This window comes from Physeter macrocephalus, chromosome 11, assembly GCF_002837175.3.
Source record: "Physeter macrocephalus isolate SW-GA chromosome 11, ASM283717v5, whole genome shotgun sequence".
Lineage (NCBI taxonomy): Eukaryota > Metazoa > Chordata > Mammalia > Artiodactyla > Physeteridae > Physeter > Physeter macrocephalus.
Window position 1 is genome coordinate 57,359,190 of NC_041224.1, and position 20,908 is coordinate 57,380,097.

General features: G+C 40.9%; 1 protein-coding gene across 5 annotated transcripts in view; it reads left to right on the top strand.

The window, feature by feature from the left end:
• ZNF609 (zinc finger protein 609) overlaps window positions 1–20,908 on the top strand; it is a 243,763-nt gene that overhangs the window by 160,243 nt on the left and 62,612 nt on the right. For all 5 annotated transcript variants that reach the window (XR_003681624.2, XM_024128720.3, XM_055088031.1 and 2 more), the window contains exon 3: window positions 7,652–7,877. Coding sequence is in view for 4 of the 5 variants with exons in the window: in XM_024128720.3 (XP_023984488.1) it covers window positions 7,652–7,877 (226 nt within the window). In the remaining variant the exon portion in view is untranslated. The remainder of the gene's footprint in view (window positions 1–7,651; window positions 7,878–20,908) is intronic.

Genomic DNA, 20,908 nt, shown 5'->3' on the forward strand with positions numbered 1-20,908 from the left:
CAGTAACAATTATTAGCTTATTAAATCTTGACCTTTGAGTACATGTCATTTTATAGTCTATGTAGCAAAATGGGAAGTACACATAAAGCACTTCTGCATCCTGTTTGCCTCTAGGAACAGCGCTTGTGCAATTGAGTTGCAAGCTGAACTAGCCAGTTTTTTCATGAAATGCCATTTTTACCTGAGAGAACAACTAACAAATTATAGTTATTCAGACTTGGGTATTTAGCAGACATTTTCTTGAAAATGAATGAAATAAGCCTGAGACAGGCTGGGACCAGGGACCCTTTGCTGCAGGGCTTGCACCTGTCTCCTCCAGCAACAAAATACCAAGAAACTATATGGGACTAAAAATAGCTTCGTGCATGCCCAGTTGGGGCAAATTATGGACAACAAGATACAAAAAAGACCAAAAACTCAACTGCCACTTCTGACGAGCCAAGAGCAAAAAAACAGGGTACCAGGAGTAAAAGCAAGATATTGTGCATGCCCCCTGCACACAACACCACCAAAGTGGTGCACAAACCACCTAAACTACCCCTCTGGCCCAACCCCCCGACCCACCCCTGCCGTTACCCCATATAAAGAACCAGCTGGCCCTGCCTCAGTGAGCAAGCCAGGGAACTTGCTACTTGTTTTTGCTCTCTCCTGCTGCAGCAGGAGCCCCAGTGAAGCCTTGCCTGAATTCCTTGTCTTGCGTCTTATCAATTTCTACTGATTAGAGAAGGCCAAGAACCCTGGTTGGTAACAAGCCTATTATTCCAAGGACAACAACTGCCAATTATTTGTTGTTAATGATAAAATTTGAGCTTTCAAGCTAACATTACAATTTTGGAAAATTTTTATCTACCCCCCTATGAGTTTGACACCTTACCAGTATTTTAAAGACTTTTCTGATAAGCTCAGAGACAATATTAACAAATAACACTTTTCAGTATTAATGGAATATGTCAACATTTGAAAGAGCTGTCTAACTCAGTGAACCAGTATTTTCCAAATGACTAATGCATGATGTTAAAAAAAAAAAATCATACACTTAAAGAAACATTCCAAGTGCAAGCTAGACCAATGAATTGTAATCTAACAGAGTACAGAAAGTTTCAGATTCCACATTGTCAATAACCTTTAAGAACTATCACTCATTGGGACTTCCCTGGTGGTCCAGTGGCTAAGACTCCGTGCTTCACAATACAGGGGGCCTGGGTTCGATCCCTGGTCAGAGAACTAGATCCCACATCCTGCAACTGAAAGATCCTGTGTGCCACAGCTAAAAGATCGCACATGCCACAACAAAGATCCCACGTGCTGCAACTAAGACCCCATGCAGCCAAGTAAATAAAATAAATATTAAAAAATAAAAAGAACTATTACTCTTTGTGTTTTGGGGTCACATCAAAGGAGAATATCCACAGTTATCTGAAAAGGACATAAATATCTGTGTGAGACCAGTTTTCTTTTCTTTTTTAAAAATAAATTTATTTATTTATTTTTTGGCTGCGTTGGGTCTTCGTTATCAATGTTATCACATGTCAAGTCTGGGTATCTACCACATAGTCAAGATACAGTTCAGTCACTGCAGGGATCCCTGTGTTGCCCTTTCCTCACTACACCCACCTTCCTTCCTCCTCCCACCAACCCTTATCCCTGGCCACTGCTAGTCTATTCCCTGTGTCTCTAATTTTGTCACTTCAAAATTGTTAGTTGTTTTAAATTAATTAGTACGTACTAAAATCTTTCAGTTTTAATTCTAACACAGTAAATATCAACAGATATAGCCTACATAAATAAAAGCTGTGTAAGGTTCTCAATTTTTAAATCTGTAAAGGTTTCCCAAGACCTGGAAGGTGAAGAACAGCTGGCTTAAAGCAGGGAGAATCATTCCCATTTCTCCTTCCCAAGCTGCTGCAGAGCAAGATGTGGTTTGTGATGTCTCAATTAAAATGCTCTTGTTTTCTCATAGGACCATCAATACAAATGATGATTAGGTTCTTAAGTACAGTTCGTCCATCCATGTTGGAGGATACGTTGAGACTTTTCTCTTGACATCTGTGATTCTGAATGATTCAGAGAAAGGCTTTAGCTTTCAGTTGTGTTTACTTTCCTTAAGGGGAAAGAGGATGGAGTAGAGAAAACGTTCCAGCCGTGACGTTTTTAGGAAATGAGTATGTAAAAGGAGGTAAGAAGCGTGTTCAGGAGAGGAAGTAGTTGCAGCCAAAGAATGAATTTTTCTCAAATTCTTTATTCTTGAGAGCTAATTCTAGTGCTTCCTTTGGAAGCATGTAGGAATGGGAGGGGAGGGAACTTCAACCTTGTGTGGAAAGAAATGTAGTCAGTTTCAGAGGTAGGTAGTACTTAGGTCCCTATGGTTACTCATCAGCTACAAAGTTAATAGTTTTTCTGAAGGAAAATGTGGTGCATTTCAAGCAGGCAGGAGACTGTAGAGTGAGAAGACTTGGAAGAGCAAAAGAGATGCTTCATTCAGCAAAAACCTTTGCACAGTATTGGACGCTGCCATGTGATTTATGTTGTGCATTGATTTTGCTTATGAGATTTTTTCCTTCGTTCAATTTCCAGCATAATTTACTCAGTCCCACACATTGGGAGTTTTAGACAGGCTTGAATATTAGGATCATTTGATCTGCCATCTCCTTTTCTTTACCAGAAGAGTCTTTAGGGTCTGAGCCTGAGACTCTATAGGGATCATCTCGGAGAACTCCCTGTGGCTAATCTGTAGTCTTTAAATTATGTGTCCACTACACTTGCATTTTCTAGTACACACTGGAACAGCCTTCACTGCTGACCTTAACCAGGTGATGATTGGTTAAAATTGAATGCTAAAGTAAGTCTTTGAATAATAGAATATGTAGCTTTTAAGAACTGTTTGATGTTTGGCTATGGTGCCAGCTACCACGTCTTTCTTTTTCTCTTTTACCTCCTTGTCTTCTACTACAAAATGTCTGGGAAATTAACCAGAATTACAACCAAATTTTTCTTCAAAGCAGCCCAAGTGAAATCTGGAAGCTCAGGAAACGGGCAAACCTGGTTTTCCCCCTCTCCCCGCCTCTCCCCTCTGCTTCTTTCCTTCCTCCCTCCCTCCCTCCCTTCTTTCCTCCCTTCCTTTTTTCTTGGAGAGGCACTTGGAAAGGTACTTAGTGTTTGAAAAGGGGTTGATTTCCTCCTTCACTAGTAGTTAAATGTTAAACTGTTTGGGGATTTACTCGGAATATTCTGTTGCTTTCTGACAAGAGCTTCGTGGAGAGGAAGAATTCGGATTCCTGCCTCCATCTTCAGTAATTCCATGATTTTCACCCTCCAGCCTCTCATAATAAGGATCTTTCAGAATAAGCAAAAATAATCCTAAATTATTAGAAAAGAATACAGTGAATTTATTTCGTCTCAAATTGCCAGTCAACAGAAGGCAGTTCAAACAATTGAGGGTTTTATCCCGTGTTTTAATTTGAGAGAAATATAAATAACACAACTGATAAATGGGATTTTTAAAATTACCTTTTTTTAAATAACCCACAATAAAAACTTTGTGAGCAAATCAAGTTTACTATAATACATCAAGGTGAGTACTTATATTTTGTCCATGAATCAAGATCATATATTACTGTTAGTGTTGCTGATGCCAAGTCACTATAAAATCTTGAAGGATCTTTGGAATTATTGAAGAAAGAGAACTTCTTATTAATATAGTATTTAGTATATTTGATGACATTCTACTTTCTGCACAGCCTTTCCTGATAAATGTGAACATTCATCTAACCATGATCCCCAGTAATCTTTCACTCTTGGATAAAAGGGAGTTTCTTAGAGCTACCGCAGTTATCAGTCAAACCAGCTCCTTTTCTGCCTTTTGACTGTGAAGGTAAAGATATCAGACTCATATTTGTGATGGGGAGAGTGTGTCCCAAATATTTCTTTGCTACATTTTCTACCCCTAAAATTATGTTGCAGCCTTGAAATTTTTTTCCTCCATTAGTGCCTCTCAAGTGTGGGAGGCAGCTGAAGTCAGTGTATAATTGCTTATTGTGGGGAGATTAATGGCTCTGGCTTGTCTTTATTCTCTCCAGTCCTCATTTTTGTGTCACCTGCCTATCAACACTCAGATCCCTAGTAGGTGCTATTAGACTAATATCTAAAGGTGAATTGAAAAGAAGTATCATTAAAAAATAAAGGACATGAAATATTGGGAAACTTCAGAGATCTCCATCTTTAAACTCTCTGTCTCTTTTCAGGTTTTGTTTTGTTTTGTTGTTTACCTTCCCATTTCAGTGAGCCCCAGGAGCCATGGTTGCACTTCTTAGCATTTCAGAATCTGAGAATTGGCCCAGCTTTTTATCACTGTCTTAGTTGTTAAGGTATTTAATGACCTTAACTTTTCATATTTCTATTCCTTATTTTCACTGCTGGCATCAGTCTCTTAACAATCCTTGCTCTTGGGCTTCCCTGGTGGTGCAGTGGTTGAGAGTCCGCCTGCCGATGCAGGGGACACGGGTTCGTGCCCTGGTCCGGGAAGATCCCACATGCCGCGGAGCGGCTGGGCCCATGAGCCATGGCCGCTGAGCCTGCGCGTCCGGAGCCTGTGCTCCGCAACGGGAGAGGCCACAACAGTTGAGAGGCCCGCGTACCGCAAAAAAAAAAAAAAAAAAACAATCCCTGCTCTTATATCCTAGGCATACAGGAAAGATGGCAAGATGAGTCCCTTTTTTATTTTTATCCTCTCCTGGAGAGTGTTAAATGAAGCTATGTTTGTTCCAATGAATAGTAGAATTTGAAATCCCACAAAGCCACCTAGGTTATTAGATGAATATCACAAGAGCTGCTTATTATGCACTATGGCTTAATGTAGATTATAGATGTGACCAAACAGTAATTAGCAGAGCTAGAGCTGTAATTAAACATTATTGTGCTGTTCCTTAAATTTCTTTTGCAAAGTAGAAGGAAATTGAACAGTAGTTCCACATCCATAGGTGGATTTCCTCACTTCTCCTCACCCTCAGAAATCTCGTTTAACTAATCAGATAGTTAAATAAAGTCATCCTCACACAAACAGAGATCCTGAACTCTACTTAGTAACTTAACTCTGATCGGTAAGGGTGGTTTGATGCATATACACGTTCATCAGCTCCTCATGTGTATTAATTCTGTTATTCTTAGTGATCAGTTCAGCTAAGTTTCTTCTCTTCAGATGTTCTACCGCGGGGTTTAATTTGGCAGGCTGCTTGAATACAACAGTGGTGTTTTGTACTTATATCTTAGATGTTGTTTTCTGGGTCTGTTAGTATAGAATTGGGAGCTTAGCTTTGTCTGGATGTTGGTAGCTTATCTTTTCCCTGGCCTCCCAGCAGCACTGAATAACCTAACAGGAAATGAAACCACTTACAGAAAAGAGCTGTCCTTGATGGCTGAGTGTGTAGGTGACTCCTTGGGGACTTACCGCCTTCTCTGATTAGGATTTTGCTGCCTCAATGATGGGATGGGTTGGCAATAGGACTTGCTCAAGCGAGGCAATCAGGAAGTTCACAGGAGTGACCTAAAAGGTTCAGGCCAATTTCTTTGTCCAAGAAAGGAGACTTTGCAGGAATTTCTCTTGCTAGTAGAAGAAAGGTATAGAAAAGGGAACAAACTCTTAAGCAAAGGAAATGCACATACCAACTGTGAAGTTGCTTCTGTCTTAGTTCTTCCCCAAGAGAAAGAACCAAGAAACAGAGGTGAGGCTAAGAGTAAAGATGGTCTGTATACTCTGTCTCTGATTTCCCCCTCTCTAGTAACTCTCACTGGTAAAAATCTCCAGGAAACTTTCTTTCCAAAGAGTTAATGAACCACCGTCTTATAGCATTCCTGAGAGGGCTTAATGATTAGAGCCAGAGTCCAGCACTACACAGCAGTAGTAGGAAATCCAGTTTCTTTTTTCTGTTGTTTTCACCTTCAAATCTGTGCTTAGAAATTTTAAAGGGTTTTTCAGGCATCTACCACATCCCAAGAAGTTTGCCAAATTGGATTATTAATGCCTGATTTTCAAGAATACAAACGACCAAAAATGCCTTTTGGCATTTACCATTATGCAGAAGATTCATTAGACAGGCTTCCACTTCCGTTTTATGAAAAGGGTGGAGTTAGGGAAGTACAGGATGGATGTGTGTAACAACAAACAGATAAGGGTAAGGTTTTGGCAGCTTTTCAGGGACCAGAATTGATCAGAATCAGTATTCTAGCATTCTGTGGACACTGATAGTGATGGTCTGCAAATACTATCACTTGACTTGTAAGCCAAGAAGTCAGAGAGCTACCTGTAGAGAATGGATGCAGTACCCAGATCTCAGCTTCTATGCCAGGAAGGTGTAGGGGTGTGTGGGTGTGGGTGTGTGTGTGTGTGTGTGTGTGTGTGTGTGTGTGTGCGCGCGCGCGCGCGCGCATCTATGTGTTTAAAAGGAGGGAGATGGATTATAGGTAGAGTGGTGGTCATGCAGTAAACTATTTCAGAACCAGAGTTCTGTTGCAGAGCTGTCCAGCAGCTTGGATTATGGGTGCATTTGTGCCTTGCTTTCAATGTGGGTCTGTTGAAGGAGTACATTCAACCTGGTCTTTCACAAGGCAAAGAGGGTCCCAATCCTTGACTCTTATTTTCTAGGTCTTCTGATTGGTATCATACTTAATCTTTAGGGAACATCAGTCAGTGTGTGTATTGAGTGCCTTTGCATATTCCAGACACTGTTTAGTTAGGGTGTAGGCAATATTGACTCAGAGTTGGTACTTTGTCAACCTGATAAATGCTAGGGTTTAAAGAATTAAGGGATTATTGCTTTTTGTTACAATTTTTCTTTTAACTCTAGATGTGTTGCTTTCTTCTTGGAATCTAAGTAATGGCATTCTTGTGAGAGGGTCTAGTTTTTGAGGTAGATTGCTGGTTCTTGTGTTTGACTATAGACTGGTATAGATTGGTTTCTGGATAGTAACAGTACCTCCTGTTTCTTACATGTACACTTGATGTTAGATTCACACTCCAAAAGGCCATTCTCATTAACCAATCGCTGTTACAATCTCTATGGGTTAGAAACCCCCGACAGGTTGCTCCCAGCCCTCCTGTAGCTTTTAAGTAGATTTCCTTCTACCCTAAGATGAATTAAAGCTCTAGTCTTCCTGAAGTGGCATTCCTAGGATCTGGATATTTCTCCCCTTCTTTAATCCTACCTGTATTCTTGGATTTTATACCTGATTAATGTATTATTTGTTGAATGATAGATTGGAGGGAAGCAAAGTGGTAGCAGTAGAACATGCCTCAGAAGCTGAGCCTTTTCTTTCTCATCAATCTCTGTGCTCCCTTGCTATTGAAGTCTGGCCCTGATTCTCTTTCACTAGAGATTTTTAAAGGAGACAAGTTTTTTAATACACTTTTAGCCAAACACGGTTTATGAGGAGGATTGTTAAGAAATAGAGCTTCTCCTAGTCCAGGGTGCACTCATCTAAACCACTTAGATTTGTAATGGTGTCATGAGCTAGAACTTGAAAGTGAGGACCAAAGTCTTATATTTAAAGCCCTCTGCACTCTGGCAGGAAAGGATGTAGGACTAGATTAAATACAGAGAAGTTATTTCCTATAAATATCCTCCTTGTAACTCAGCGACTACTTTCTCTTCCCCCACAGATGGAGTCCCCTGTCTCCACACCAGCAGTGCTGCCACTGCACCTTTTGGTGCCAGTGGTCAATAGTGACATCGCATCCCCCTGTGAGCAGATCATGGTTCGTACCCGATCAGTTGGGGTCAACACATGTGATGTGGCTCTGGCCACAGAGCCCGAGTGCCTGGGCCCCTGCGAACCTGGGACAAGCGTCAACCTTGAGGGCATCGTGTGGCAGGAAACAGAAGATGGTAAGTGCTATGTGTGGCTTTCCCATTCCTTCTCAACCTGCTTCTGTCAACAGGGGGGCTTATTGTTATAAATAATACCGAGTATTTATTAGGAGTCTCAAATGACCATAGTTTGCTGGTGATACCTACCCAGAGGATTATAGCAAACTTGTCTGTAAAATTGCCTAGCTTCTAGAGATTGCCAGTTTTTTAAATTAATTATCTCCCCTTCATAGCTATTCAACGGTGTTGGCCCTGGTACTTAAGCAGTCAATTGATAGGTGCTGGCCATGCAGTGATTCTAACTGTGTCTATACTCTCCATTTCCCTATCATTTTATATGGGAGAATATGAATATAAATGAACTTTTGGGTCAGGCTTGAAGAGAAAAAGTAATAAAAGGGCAGCCGTGGGAGTCAAGGAAATGGAAAACAGTTACCCCTAAGTTGACTTAGTGTTGGCTCATTGGATATGCAACTCTTGCCTTTTTTAGCACCTGGAGGTGTAGCCAGCTCCTTCCCACTGGTTGCCTCATTGCCCAGCCACCCACACCACTTTACGCATCTGTCACTTAGTACAGATTTTATAGGCCTAGGCAACAGGGAACTGTTTACATGGTCTTGTTTTCAGGCATCCACTAAGCAGTTGGCTCACTGTAGGGTGCTGCTGCCCAAGGCTACCATCCAGACTTCTTGTATGTTCTACTTGCCCCTGAGAACAGAATCTCTTCTGCTTTGAAAGTTTGTAAACCTGAAAAATTAGGGGTGCAGAGGGACTTAACCAGGTATTTCAGATCCCTTGGTACCATCTGTGGCGATTTGATTTCAGTATACCTTCTTTTTATAAAGAATCCAAGTCCTTGTGAAAGAATGTGTGGTTAGAGAGGCTGGTCCTCAGAGTCCCATCATGTCTCTGCATTAGTAACCAGGCTTTCAAAGCATCCCCACTCTGAGGAGTTTAGAGGCCCAGAGGAGCACAGCTAATTATCTCTGATGATCATAAGCAATCTTATCAGTCTGCCTGTGGAAATTCAGGCATTTCATTCTAGTCATTTGAATAAAAACCAATCTGCCTCTCTGAATATTTTGCTGTGATCCAGTATTTATTTAAGGTTTTCTATGCAGTAGGTGCTGATGTGATACAGGTTAAGAATTCTGTGTTCTTGGCTCTCTCGTTGTTAGCAATACAGTAAAGTTTCAGCTTTCAGAATAACATTGCTGATAATGTTTTATTGTGTGCCTGAGACCATAATGCAAAAAGAAAAAGAAAATAATCCTATTGTGTTAGAAACTGATGCAGAGACAGTAAAGAGACAGGTTGACCTAGAGGTTGACTCTGTATGTGTGTATACAATATACAATCTGGAAATCACAAGTGGCTATCTCTGATTTTAAAAATGTCATCTGCCTATGGCCAAATATCTAAACAGCCAGAGTCTGTTAGAATGACAAACATATCCAGATCACAGCTCTGTGCCATCAAGCAAACTTCAGGGCCTCTTGCTTCAATATATTGAAGATAGAAAACATCAGTTTTCTGCCAATTTACTGTATTCTTCCCGTCTTTATGGTAGTGACTTTCTCCAAGGGCAGTATGCTTTTTATGTATGTGAACCTGATAAAAACTCTGAGAATGAGGCTAATAACCCTTTCACTCTCCTGAGAACAATGGTTACCTTTTTATCTGAGGATTCCTGTTCTCCCTCCCTGCCAGGGGGATGTTAGCACAGATTTTCTTTATTTTTTTTTTTAAATTGTTTGCTCTGAAAGACTCTCTTGTTGTCACTGGCGGCCTATCACCAAGTTCCCCTGTTACACACTTTCAATGCACCCTGCACTTTATTTCACAGCACTTATCACAATTTGCAGTTTTGTATATAATTGTATTTTTCTGTTAATGTCTATCTCTTCCACTGTTCCAAAAGTTCTATGAGCTCAGAGACTGTGTTTTGCTCACCATTATATCCCCAGTACTTAATGGCTGGCATCTATAGTAGGAGGCCCTCACAAATATTTATTTGAATGAATGGATGCTTACACCATCTCATTGTCATTTCTGGATCTATGTTAATATATATCTAATAGATACTATAAAATCAGATACTTTCCAGAATTCTCTACCTTCTCTGAAACTCAGAATAAATATTACTTTCACCAAGTTTAAGATCACTCTAACTTATTTAAACCTGTAAGATGTTAGTCCTCTATGTTTAATACCATATTTTCTCCCACTTATCATATTGTATTTCAGAGCTCATTACCTCTCTTTTCTTTTTCTTTCATCCCAAGGGAAAGAGAACTGTTCTGCAATGATATACTCTACTTTGCTTTCTGGCCGTCCCAGAGGGCCTTCACCTGAACTGTCTGTGGGCAAAGGTCTGAATTAGGATCAGAACTGGTTCACATTCCTTTTCATCTTTAAACAGAGATTTCCTGCAAAGATCATTCTCTGCAGATCTATAAGATCTAGTGTACTGAGTCCGTTTTCAAGTTAATAATAAGAACTATATACAGATACTTTTAAAAAAAATCCTTCCAGCCTTCTAGGTTTTTTTGTCTGCTACCCCAACTTTTTATACTTTCTGTCTCTTTGCCTGGCAAACTACTGTCTTCAAACTGAAAAACCCTTACGGCTTAGACAGAAGCTATGAGTGCTTGGCCTCTGAGGGGAATGGAGGATCCTGCGGTTCCTATACAACTGAGCCACCTTGCTGAGAACAGGTGTAAGGGTCATGACCTCAATTCTTCCTGATTTCTTTGCTTACCTGTCCTGCATTGTTGCTTTCTTTCCTATCTCTCACTGTAAACCTTGCCTTGGAGGCATTTTAAAAGTCCTGCAGATCTCATCTCCTTTTTAGGCTGTTCGTGATTCAGCCAGCACTACAAAGATCCTCCTTAACTAGGCTCAACCTTAGGACTATTAAGAAGACCCAAGTATAACCTAGAGTGTCTTCCTTGGCTTTTTTAAGACATATTCTTAGCACTTATGCAAAGGTCTGATTCCCCCGATTTCATTTTGTCCCACCTCACTTCAAATCAAAATAACAGGTTCCAAGTCTATTTCTGGTTCACAGATCTTACCTTAAATGGTCCTGGAAACATATACTTTTGTTGAGGCAAAATTGCTTACTGGCTTCTACGGCATTTTAAAGAAAGGCAAAGCTGACTTATTAGATAAGAATTCCAGGAAATGCTACAGGTTCTCCTTTCTAGACTACAGCACTAAGTCGAAGGCCATCACTAGTGATATATTTTACTTCAGCAAATGTGCTTTCTAGACAGAATTTGTGGTATAGTGGAAAGAGCCCTAGAGTGAAAATCAGGAGACCTCTATATCTCTGCCACTATTGTTGTATGACCTTGGGCAAATTCCTTAACTTCTTTGGACTGTAGTTACCTCATCTCTTAAGTATAGTTGAACTAGATGACCAATAAGCTTTTAAGTTATTAGAATCTATGGTTTAAACCTTGGAGTCAGCGTGGATCCAATACTAGTTGACCATGGCATCTTGAAAATGAATCGTTTCAGAGCTTCCCTGGTGGCACAGTGGTTAAGAATCCACCTGCCAGTGCAGGGGACACGGGTTCAAGCCCTGGTCCGGGAAGATCCCACGTGCCGTGGAGAAACTAAGCCCGTGCACCGAAACTACTGAGCCTGAGCTCTAGAACCCGCGAGCCACAACTACTGAGCCCATGTGCCACAGCTACTGAAGCCCCCATCTCTGCTACCCAACCAGATGCAACCCAGAGTGGTTCTACTTTTGGGTGATTTATATGTTAAGCTCCTTTGTAAAACTATATTTGAAGAGGATTCTGCTGTTTAAAAAAAAAGCTTTGATAATCATTTATCTAGGTTCACCATCCCACTCCATGTAGAAATCCCTCTTACAACATCTCTAAAATTCTTTTTCTCCAGTCTTCTGTACCAAAATATCAGAAAGACAGAAGTTGTAGTGCTATAAGACCACATTTTTGAGGCTGAAGTGAGTGCAACTCCATTGTATTCCAGAGGGTACGAAAAGCTCTGTGATAAGCTTGGCCTTATCCTCCACAGCTGAATTCTAGCTTAATGATTTGGTGAAGAGGAGAAAGTTTTCCGTTTTTGCACTTGGTAAAGGTTTTGTCATATATGTGCACAAAAAAACATGGAAAGGCTATGCGTCCCCATCTCCACATCAGGGTATACATTTTTAGTCCAACAACTAGGAGTGTCTGCAGCTGTTGGAGATGAATTGTTTTAAGGAATAATAGTGCCCTACAGAAAAAATATCTCTGAACTAGAGTCTGGAGAGTTGAATTCCAGAACAGATTGTGCATTTAGCTACCCATGTGATCTTGGATAAGTCTCTGAACTTCTCCTGGCCTTAGATTTCTAATTTATGGGGGCTTGGGTTAGATCTGTCCTGTCCAGTGGAAGTTTTTGTGATGGAAGTATGCTCTCCGAAATGATATTCTAGTGACACATGATATTGAGCACCTGAAATGTGGCACGTGGAACTGAGGGACTGAATTTTAAATTTTATTAAATTTAAATATTCATATATAGCTAGTGGTTTACCATATTGAATATCATAGGGGCTAGGTGGTATTGAAATTACATATACTCTAAAAGTGTATATTTGCTCTGAGATGGAAAGAGTAATCTGGGAGAAGGATGAGGGTGGGTAAATAGCTGACATCTGCACAGAGCCAGGGTGACTTCTGTGTACTCTGGCCCCTGTTACCTAGCAGAACAGTTGGCCCTGCTTCAAACTCTGTGGTTGAGCCCCGTACTTTGGTCTGTGGGACAAAGTTTTCTCATTATCAGAGTAATAGGCAGTGGTTTTGCTTAGCAGGAAGTTAGTTAGCCTGTGGTAGCTCCGCGAGAACCTGCCTCAGCGGTTCTTCATCCTCATCTGATTACAGATCCTGACTGTGGGTGTCTTTGTCCTTCTCACTAACAGGAAGAGGCTATCCATTAATCTTTCATGGAAATGGTAACCTTGATAGTTACCCTTGGTTTATTCTTTGTGATTCTGATGTAGGAAAGTACTTGTGTGAACTATGAAATATCTAATTTTAGGTATTTGTACTGGAAAGTTAAGATGGTTCTCAGCTACTGATTTTTCTTTTTCCTTGGCTATAATTAACACTCCTTCACCTTCAGTCTTGCCTCAGGCAGCACTTACCTGGAGAGGGATGGTGCACAGTGACCAGGGTTTCTCCACTGCGTAGCCAATTGCTTACTAGCCTGACTCCTGCAGAAACAGCTCTACCAATAGCACAGTCATAAAGAGCCAGCAGCCATTGTCTGGCACCACAAATCTCATAGCAACAGACCACCACATGGCAACGGCAGCCACACAAAGGAAACATTGGGGAAATCAACACTTACTTTCTCCTAGCCCCTCCTCTACACAGAACAACAGCCAACACATTCTTTCCACCTAGCAGTTTACTCCCAGGGGGTGCTTTAGGGCAGTTACATGTTTGAACACCCCCGTGGATTATGTTACCTGTCCACTGTCATAGATTTAAATCCCGAAGCCCTAAGGAAAAATTTCAGTTACAGCCTTTTTTGAGTTTCATTTTGCAAATTGCAAAATAAACTAATCTCCAAAGGAAAGAGATTCTTTTGTGCACTCTTACCCACCTCCTCCCTGCCTGCCAGCAAAGGACTGTCCGGTAGTTAAGTTGGCCAGGCTACAGGCTTGCCAGATAGGTAAGGGTTGTTTCAAATGAGATACTTTTGGTATTTCAGTAACAAAACCCTCTCAGATGGGCTCAAAGACAGACCTATGTTGTTATTAATGCTATCCTCTAACAAATAATTTAGTTTCTGAGACTTATGTATGAACCCCAGAAGTGACACCTAGGCAATAAATATAGTTCTGGTATAAACTGGGTCTAATCACTAGCCCCGGCTGATTGAGCTTTGGCACATGATTCCAAGGGGAAAAGGCTCCATTAGAGACCTTTGAGTTTTCTTGCCCTGTCGATAAGGTTATTTAACTGGTCTGATATTTAGTTTGCTCATTTGTAAAATGAGGAGGTTGGACTGCATATCTCTGTGGTCCTTCCAGCTCTGATATTTGTGATTCTGTGATCATTAGTGTGGGACAGAAGAGGGAACTGTCTTTGTTAATCATTGGTTGTGGCGAGATCTGCTGGAAGATGTTGTACCCTCCCATTTCAGTGCTTACACTGCTAAGAACAGGTCCTGGGGCTTCCCTGGTGGCGCAGTGGTTAAGAATCTGCCTGCCAATGCAGGGGACATGGGTTCGAGCCCTGGTCCGGGAAGATCCCACATGCTGCGGAGCAACTAAGCCCGTGCGCCACAACTACTGAGCCTGTGCCCTAGAGCCTGCGAGCCACAACTACTGAGCCCGCGTGCCACAACTACTGAAGCTCGCGCACCTAGAGCCCGTGCTCCACAAGAGAACCCACCGCAATGAGAAGCCTGCGGACTGCAAAGAAGAGTAGCCTCCGCTTGCCACAACTAGAGAAAGCCCGCGCGCAGCAACCAAGACCCAACACAGCCATAAATAAATAAATAAATAAATAAATTTAAAAAAAGAAAAAAGGTCCTGGCCCTGCCCTGATGGATAAAGCTGCTATTACAATGATGGGCAGAAGCTGTTAACAAACTTGGCAACTAGCCTTTTTCTCCCACAGCAGGAGTTTCAGACCAGTTCAGGCAGCTGCTGCTGCCTCTTGATACCAGTGAGATTTTCTCTGTCTCTCTGTCTCTCTGTCTCTCTGTCTCTCTGTCTCTCTCTCTCTCTCTCTCTCTCTCTTTCTCTCTCTCTCTCTCTCCACACCCCCTCTGTGTCTCTGACTATTCTGTGAAACGAGAGGCTGTTCTCTACCTCTTCTGCTACTTCATTATCCCATCTCCCTTAGGCTTTACAGAACAAAGAAATCATAGGGCATCAACTTTATAATTTAGGCAGCTGGAGATAATTTCCCAAGCATAGGATGGGTAGGTAGCTGATTCCCCCTGGCATGAGGCAGCACTGCTAAATGGCCATGTGTTTTGTCTGCCAGCCTTAGGCTTTGTTAGGCCCATTTAGGCTTCTCTGTATTTGAGTTAAATTATAGTGGCAAACCAGGCCCATGTACTTTTAGAGGGTTAGGGGTTAGGAAAAAATGGAAAGTGGGTCATTTATAGGCCCTGCTACTTGCTAATTACATAAGGAATTTTTGTTTAAACCGCTGTCCCAATGCTTACTCCTGCCAGAGCCTTTATTTCCCTTAGTTGCTGCCTTCATGGCCTTCTCCATAGCAACAAGGTCTATGACAAAAAGACTGCGGGGAGAAATTGAGTAGCTCCCCTCCCACAAATTGTACTCTATTTTCTTTTTAGGATGTCTAAAAAAAGCCTGAAAGACTGCTATCAAATAATTTTCTACCCCCATTGAACTCATAATCAAATGAAACTTTTAACCCTTAACTAATTTAGTGAACAACCTGCTTTCTTCTTATTTGACTCTGATTGTTCCCATCTTTTGAAAATTTTCCCATATCATTCAATACACTTGAAATACAGTGCATCTTCCCATTAAGCAAGCTCCCCTCTGCTTTTTAGTTTTTACCCTGCTCCTTAGAATTGTTATATTTTTTAAATCTCCCAGAATTGAGTATCAATATGGAGAAAGAATGGATGAAGAAAGTAGGAACGCCCCCCCGCCGCCCCCAGATGCTGTTGCATTAGATATTAGACTGGTCTGCCACCCTGGAGGTTGCACAGACTGCCTAAAGTATAGAACTAGTCTGCATTTCAGCTGCTCCTGGCACTGATCTACAGGAGTCACAAACCCAAAGTTTTTATTTTTGTTTTTCGTTAATAGGTCTTATTTAACAATAATATAAATATAAGTATGTGCACAAATCATAGGCATACAGGTCCTTGAATTTTCAAGAGTAGTGTTACACATTTTGAACATAAATAGAGTATGTACTTTCTTACGTGTTTGTATACCCTTGTAGCTGTTCAACATTATGCCAGTGAAATTCATCTGTGTTGTTGCATGTGGTTGTACTTTGTTTATTCTCATTATTTTACAGTATTTCATGACTATAATGTGAATATAACACTACTTACTTTCAGTTGTTGATGGACATTTGGGCTGTTTTTAGTTTGGAGCTGTTGTGAAAACTGTTGCTGTGAAAAAAATTTTTATTATTATTATTATTTTATTTATTTATTTATTTATGGCTGCATTGGGTCTTCATTGCTGCACATGGGTTTTCTCTAGTTGCAGGGAGCAGGGGCTACTCTTCATTGCAGTGCGCGGGCTTCTCATTGCAGTGGCTTCTCTTGTTGCAGAGCACGGGCTCTAGGCTCGCGGGCTTCAGTAGTTGTGGCTCACAGGCTCTAGAGCGCAGGCTCAGTAGTTGTGGCACATGGGCTTAGTTGCTCTGCGGCACGTGGGATCTTCCCGGACCAGGGCTCAAACCCATGTGCCCTGCATTGGCAGGCGGATTCTTAACCACTGCGCCACCAGAGAAGTCCCGCCGTGAAAATTTTTGTACACGTCTTTTGGGAAAATATATTCTATTCTGTGTATTTCTATTATAGAAATATAAATATATTTCTATTCTGTGTATACTTAGGAATGGAATTCCTAGATCATAAGGTAGGCATATGATCAGCTTTAATAGATGTTGCCAGTTTCCCAAAGTATCTGAACCAATTTATACTCCTACTTCCAATTAGAATCCTGGTTGCTCTGCATCCTTGCCAACACTTGACCTTATGTCTTTTTCATTTTAGCCATTCTGGTTGGTGTGTAGTGGTATCTCATTGTGGTGTTAGTTTGCATTTCCATGATAAGTCATGAAATTAAGCATCTTTTCATGTACTTATTGGACATTTGGAAATCTCATTTTATAAGTACATGTTCAAATCTTTTACCTATTTTTGGATTGGGTTGTATGTTTTCTTCTTACTGATTTGTTAGGAGTTCTCTGTATAGTATGGTTAAGAGTCCTTTGAAGATATATGTATCATAAGTATCTTCTCCTGTTTCCTACTTTTTCATGAATGGAAGTTCTTTGTTTTTATAAAGTCAGGTTTATCATTTTTTTGTTTTATAGTTAGTGCTTTTTTGTGTCCTGTTTAAGAAAACTTTGCCTTTCCCAAAATAATGAAGATATTCTCCTATATTCTTTTTCTGAGAACTTTATTGTTTTCCATTTCATATTTAGATCTGTAGTGTATCTGAATTTGATTTTTTTTAGGATGTGAACTTAGAGTCAAGATTCTGTTTTTTTCATATGGATACATAATTGACCCAGCACTTTATTGAAAAGACCATCCTTTCCCCCACTGCAGTTCAGTGTCACATAAGTCATAAATCAAGTGACATATGAATGGGTTTATTTCTGGGCTCTCTCTTCTGTTCCAGTCATCCATCCATCTAGTCTTGTGTTAGTGCTATACTGTCTTAATAACTATAGCTTTATACCTCTTCATATCTCGTAGTGTAAGTCCTCCAACTTTATCATACTTCTTCAAGATTGCCTTGGCTATTCTTGACCTTTTGCATTTCCATATAGATTTTAGGATCAGCTTGTAAATTTTTACTTGGGGAAAAAAGAAAAACCTGCTGAGATTTTGATTACATTGAGTCTACAGATCAATTTGGGAAAGACCTGAAGTTTTATCCTTTTATTTAAGCTTAGGATTACTCACTTGGGGGGTGGTACAAAATCAGAGCAAGTCAGTAATAGCACTTGAGGAGCTTGTTTAAAATACATTATTAGCTATCCCACACTCATATTCTGAATCATCAGGTTCAGGATGGAGGTTGGGCGTGTTTATTGTGAAATAGCTCCCCAAGATTTATGATTTGCTGCCATCACCACTGTTCTCCACCCACCCTACTGGTGAACCATTGACCTAGACTGTAATCTCCTTGGCTAGTGGCAGTAATTCACTGAGGCTGAAGTAAAATCTGACTTGTTTAATCATTACCAGTCTGCTTTTGAGGCTGTATTAGTGGGCCGCCATAACAAAGTACCAAAACTTGGACGGCTTAAAATAACAAATTTATTGTCTCATGGCTCTGGAGGCTAAAAGTGAGAAATCAAGGTGTTGGCAGAGCTGTGTTCTCTCTGATGGTTTGAGGGAAGAATTCTTCCTTGCCTCTTCTAGCATCTGGTGTTTGCCAGCAGTCCTTGGTGTCCCTTGGCTTGTAGGTGCCATCACTCCAGTCACATGACTTTCTTTTTCCTGTGTGCCTTCACATTTTCTTCTCTCTGAGTGAGTCTGTCACTGTGTTCAAATTTATACTTTTTATTAGGACACCGGTCATATTGGATTAGAGCCCACTTAAATGACCTCATTTTAACTTGATTGTCTCTGTAAGGACCCTATTTCAAAATAAAATCACATTCTGAAGTACTGGGAATTTGGATTTAAATATATCTTTTTGGGGAGGGACACAATTCACCCATAACAGAGGTCATCAAAAATTTTAGAATACTTATTGTCACAAGTTAGAGAAAGGAAGGAAATCAAGAACTGCACAAAATAAAGAGAGGCATTGCTTCCCAAGCCAGTCTGGGCAGAAGAGGATCCACCCTCTGATCCCAGCTGTTCCTCTCCTACATTACTATTTCCCATCTCCTTGGCACTGAGAGCCTCAGTGTGGTTCAGTTCTACTATGTTAACAAACCCTGAAAATGCCAAATGGAGATTACCGGAAAGAAAAAGAAGCTTCAGCATTTACCTACATCTCTCAGCATCTAGCTGAAGAAGGCTGAAAGGGAAAGTACCTCTTGTAGGCTAGCCCCTAGCTATATTCTTATCCTGATTCTTCCTGCTAGGTCATAAAGCAGTAAAACTGTGGACAAGGGTGATTCCATCTCAGCCCCAGGCAAGTATTTCCTCAGAGCTGTCCTGTTGAGATGATACCTTCCTTCTTACTCCCAGTGGTTTTCAGACAAGGACTGTAGCTGGACAGGCGAAGGCATGCTGGCCTCTGCTGAGCCACCTCTCACTATGGGTATACACTGTGTGGTTACCTTACCAAGAGGAAAGGGAGGATGTGAGATTTCAGGGTGTGGTAAACCAGCCTTTGTTACACTTACACAGTTTCCATGGTGTGAGAACTTGTAGGTGGGAGGAGGAGCTATATCAGATCTTTAGCTTTCCTCCCCAGCCTCCTGGTCCCGGCAGTCTGGGGGTGGAGTGGTTTACATTTGGTGGATGTTCCACTTTGGCCTTACATCTCTAACCTGTACTAGGATATAGTTTTCTTTCCCTGCTTAGAGTTTTAGCAGCATCAGATCTACCTAACCTACTCCCCAAATTGGTACTTGCCTAATAATGGTTTCAGCTGGCATCTATTATATTTGTACTTGAATATCTGTGGAGAGACAATATAATAGTCATGTGAAAATGGTTCCAGGATGATGGGTGTTACCTTTGTGCTTTCTTTGGCTCATTCTGCCCCAAAAGATCCCAGAAATAAGGGTTTAGGATTTTTGTTTCCTGTCATTCCCAGAACGTTTTTGCTGCACATTAGACTGTGGGGCGGGGATTTAAAAAGCCATGATGCTCAGGTCTCACCTAGCTAAACGAAATCAGAGTGGCTGTAGGTGGGAGCCAGGTGTCAGTAGTTTTTAAAAATCTCCAGGTGCATCCAGTGTGCAGCAAGTTGGGAACCACTGCTCCATAGGTTTCAAACATTTCTGGAGAAGACTTTATCCTAAATTGTTTTATTGGATAACCTCACAGATTTCTACTTAGAATGTTAGTAAAGGGCTCCTGGGAAGCCCTTTACCAGGAGCCCTTTACTAAGATTCTCTTTAGAATTATTCTCTCTAAAGGAATAATAATCACATTTCTGCCTTTGGGTTTCTGGTTTTGAAAGATTCGTGCATGATTTGATCCTTCCCTACAGTCAAGTCCATGACTTGTAGATGAATGGATTGCCAGGGTAAGTGAGATAAAAACCTGGAAATGTTGCTGTTAAGCTGACTTTAGGTTCTACCTGCATGAGGTTTGTTAAGACATAAGAATTTATAGCATAGCAAAACATTCTCTCTAATAATTTTCACTGAAGTAGGCAGATTTGGGACTAGAGTTTTCCTTGAAATATGGCGCTCTTTACCAAAGTTCCTGATATTACTACATGGCAAACCCATAAAAAAAATAGTTTTCAGATAACATCCAATTTAGGGAAAAAAAAATCTTAGTTGGTAGATGAACCACAGATGGTCCTAATTTTCCCTAGTCTTTTCAAAATCTCTGAATGCTACTCACTCTTGTGAATTTCTGATTATGTTCACCTTCTCCCTGTATCTGTGATTTGAACTTTTGTCCTGGAAGAAACAGTGCTCAGAAATTTGCATAATCTCTAATCACTTGGCAAGATTAAATATTAGACAACAATATACCAGAGATCAGCTATGGGAAGTGAGCAATTCCTGCATTCCCCTAGTTGGGGCTTCCACAGAGATAGTAGTACCCACAGTTCCAAACCAGCTTTCCTCACAGACATCCTCTTATAACTCCCTCCTCTCTCAGTCCTAGCCAGTTTCCTGTACTATATTGCTGCAGGCCAAGCTGCAGCTATGCTTACAGGTTTCCAGAAACTGACTTATTTTCTTATGATCTCTTCCTCTACCCCTATCTCTAGAGACGACTAGAAAACCTGAAACTAGTATTGACTGGGAGCTGAGATTCATTGCAGATGCATCCTCCTCCTCCTTGCCCTCACCCCTAACGTCAGTAAACAAGCATGTCTGTCTTTCTCCTTTAGAAAGAACTTGGAACTACACAGAGCCCACTAGCAGGCTCTTGATAATTTAGTGGTGGCTGAAAGGACCTTTGGCCTGTAAAGAGGCTTGGGAAGAGTAAAGAGGACTCTACCAAGAAAGCAAAGAAAAGAGCACGGCTGAAGGTATATTCAGCTTCTATAGAACACGACTAAACTGAACAACAATTAGGCACCAGTGTAAAAAGTGTCAGCAACAACCATTAGTGTTTATTCTTAACCACTCCCATTAGCACTGGACATTAGGCTTAGCTCTTTTTCTAAGGTGACAAGCTTTTTAAAAAAG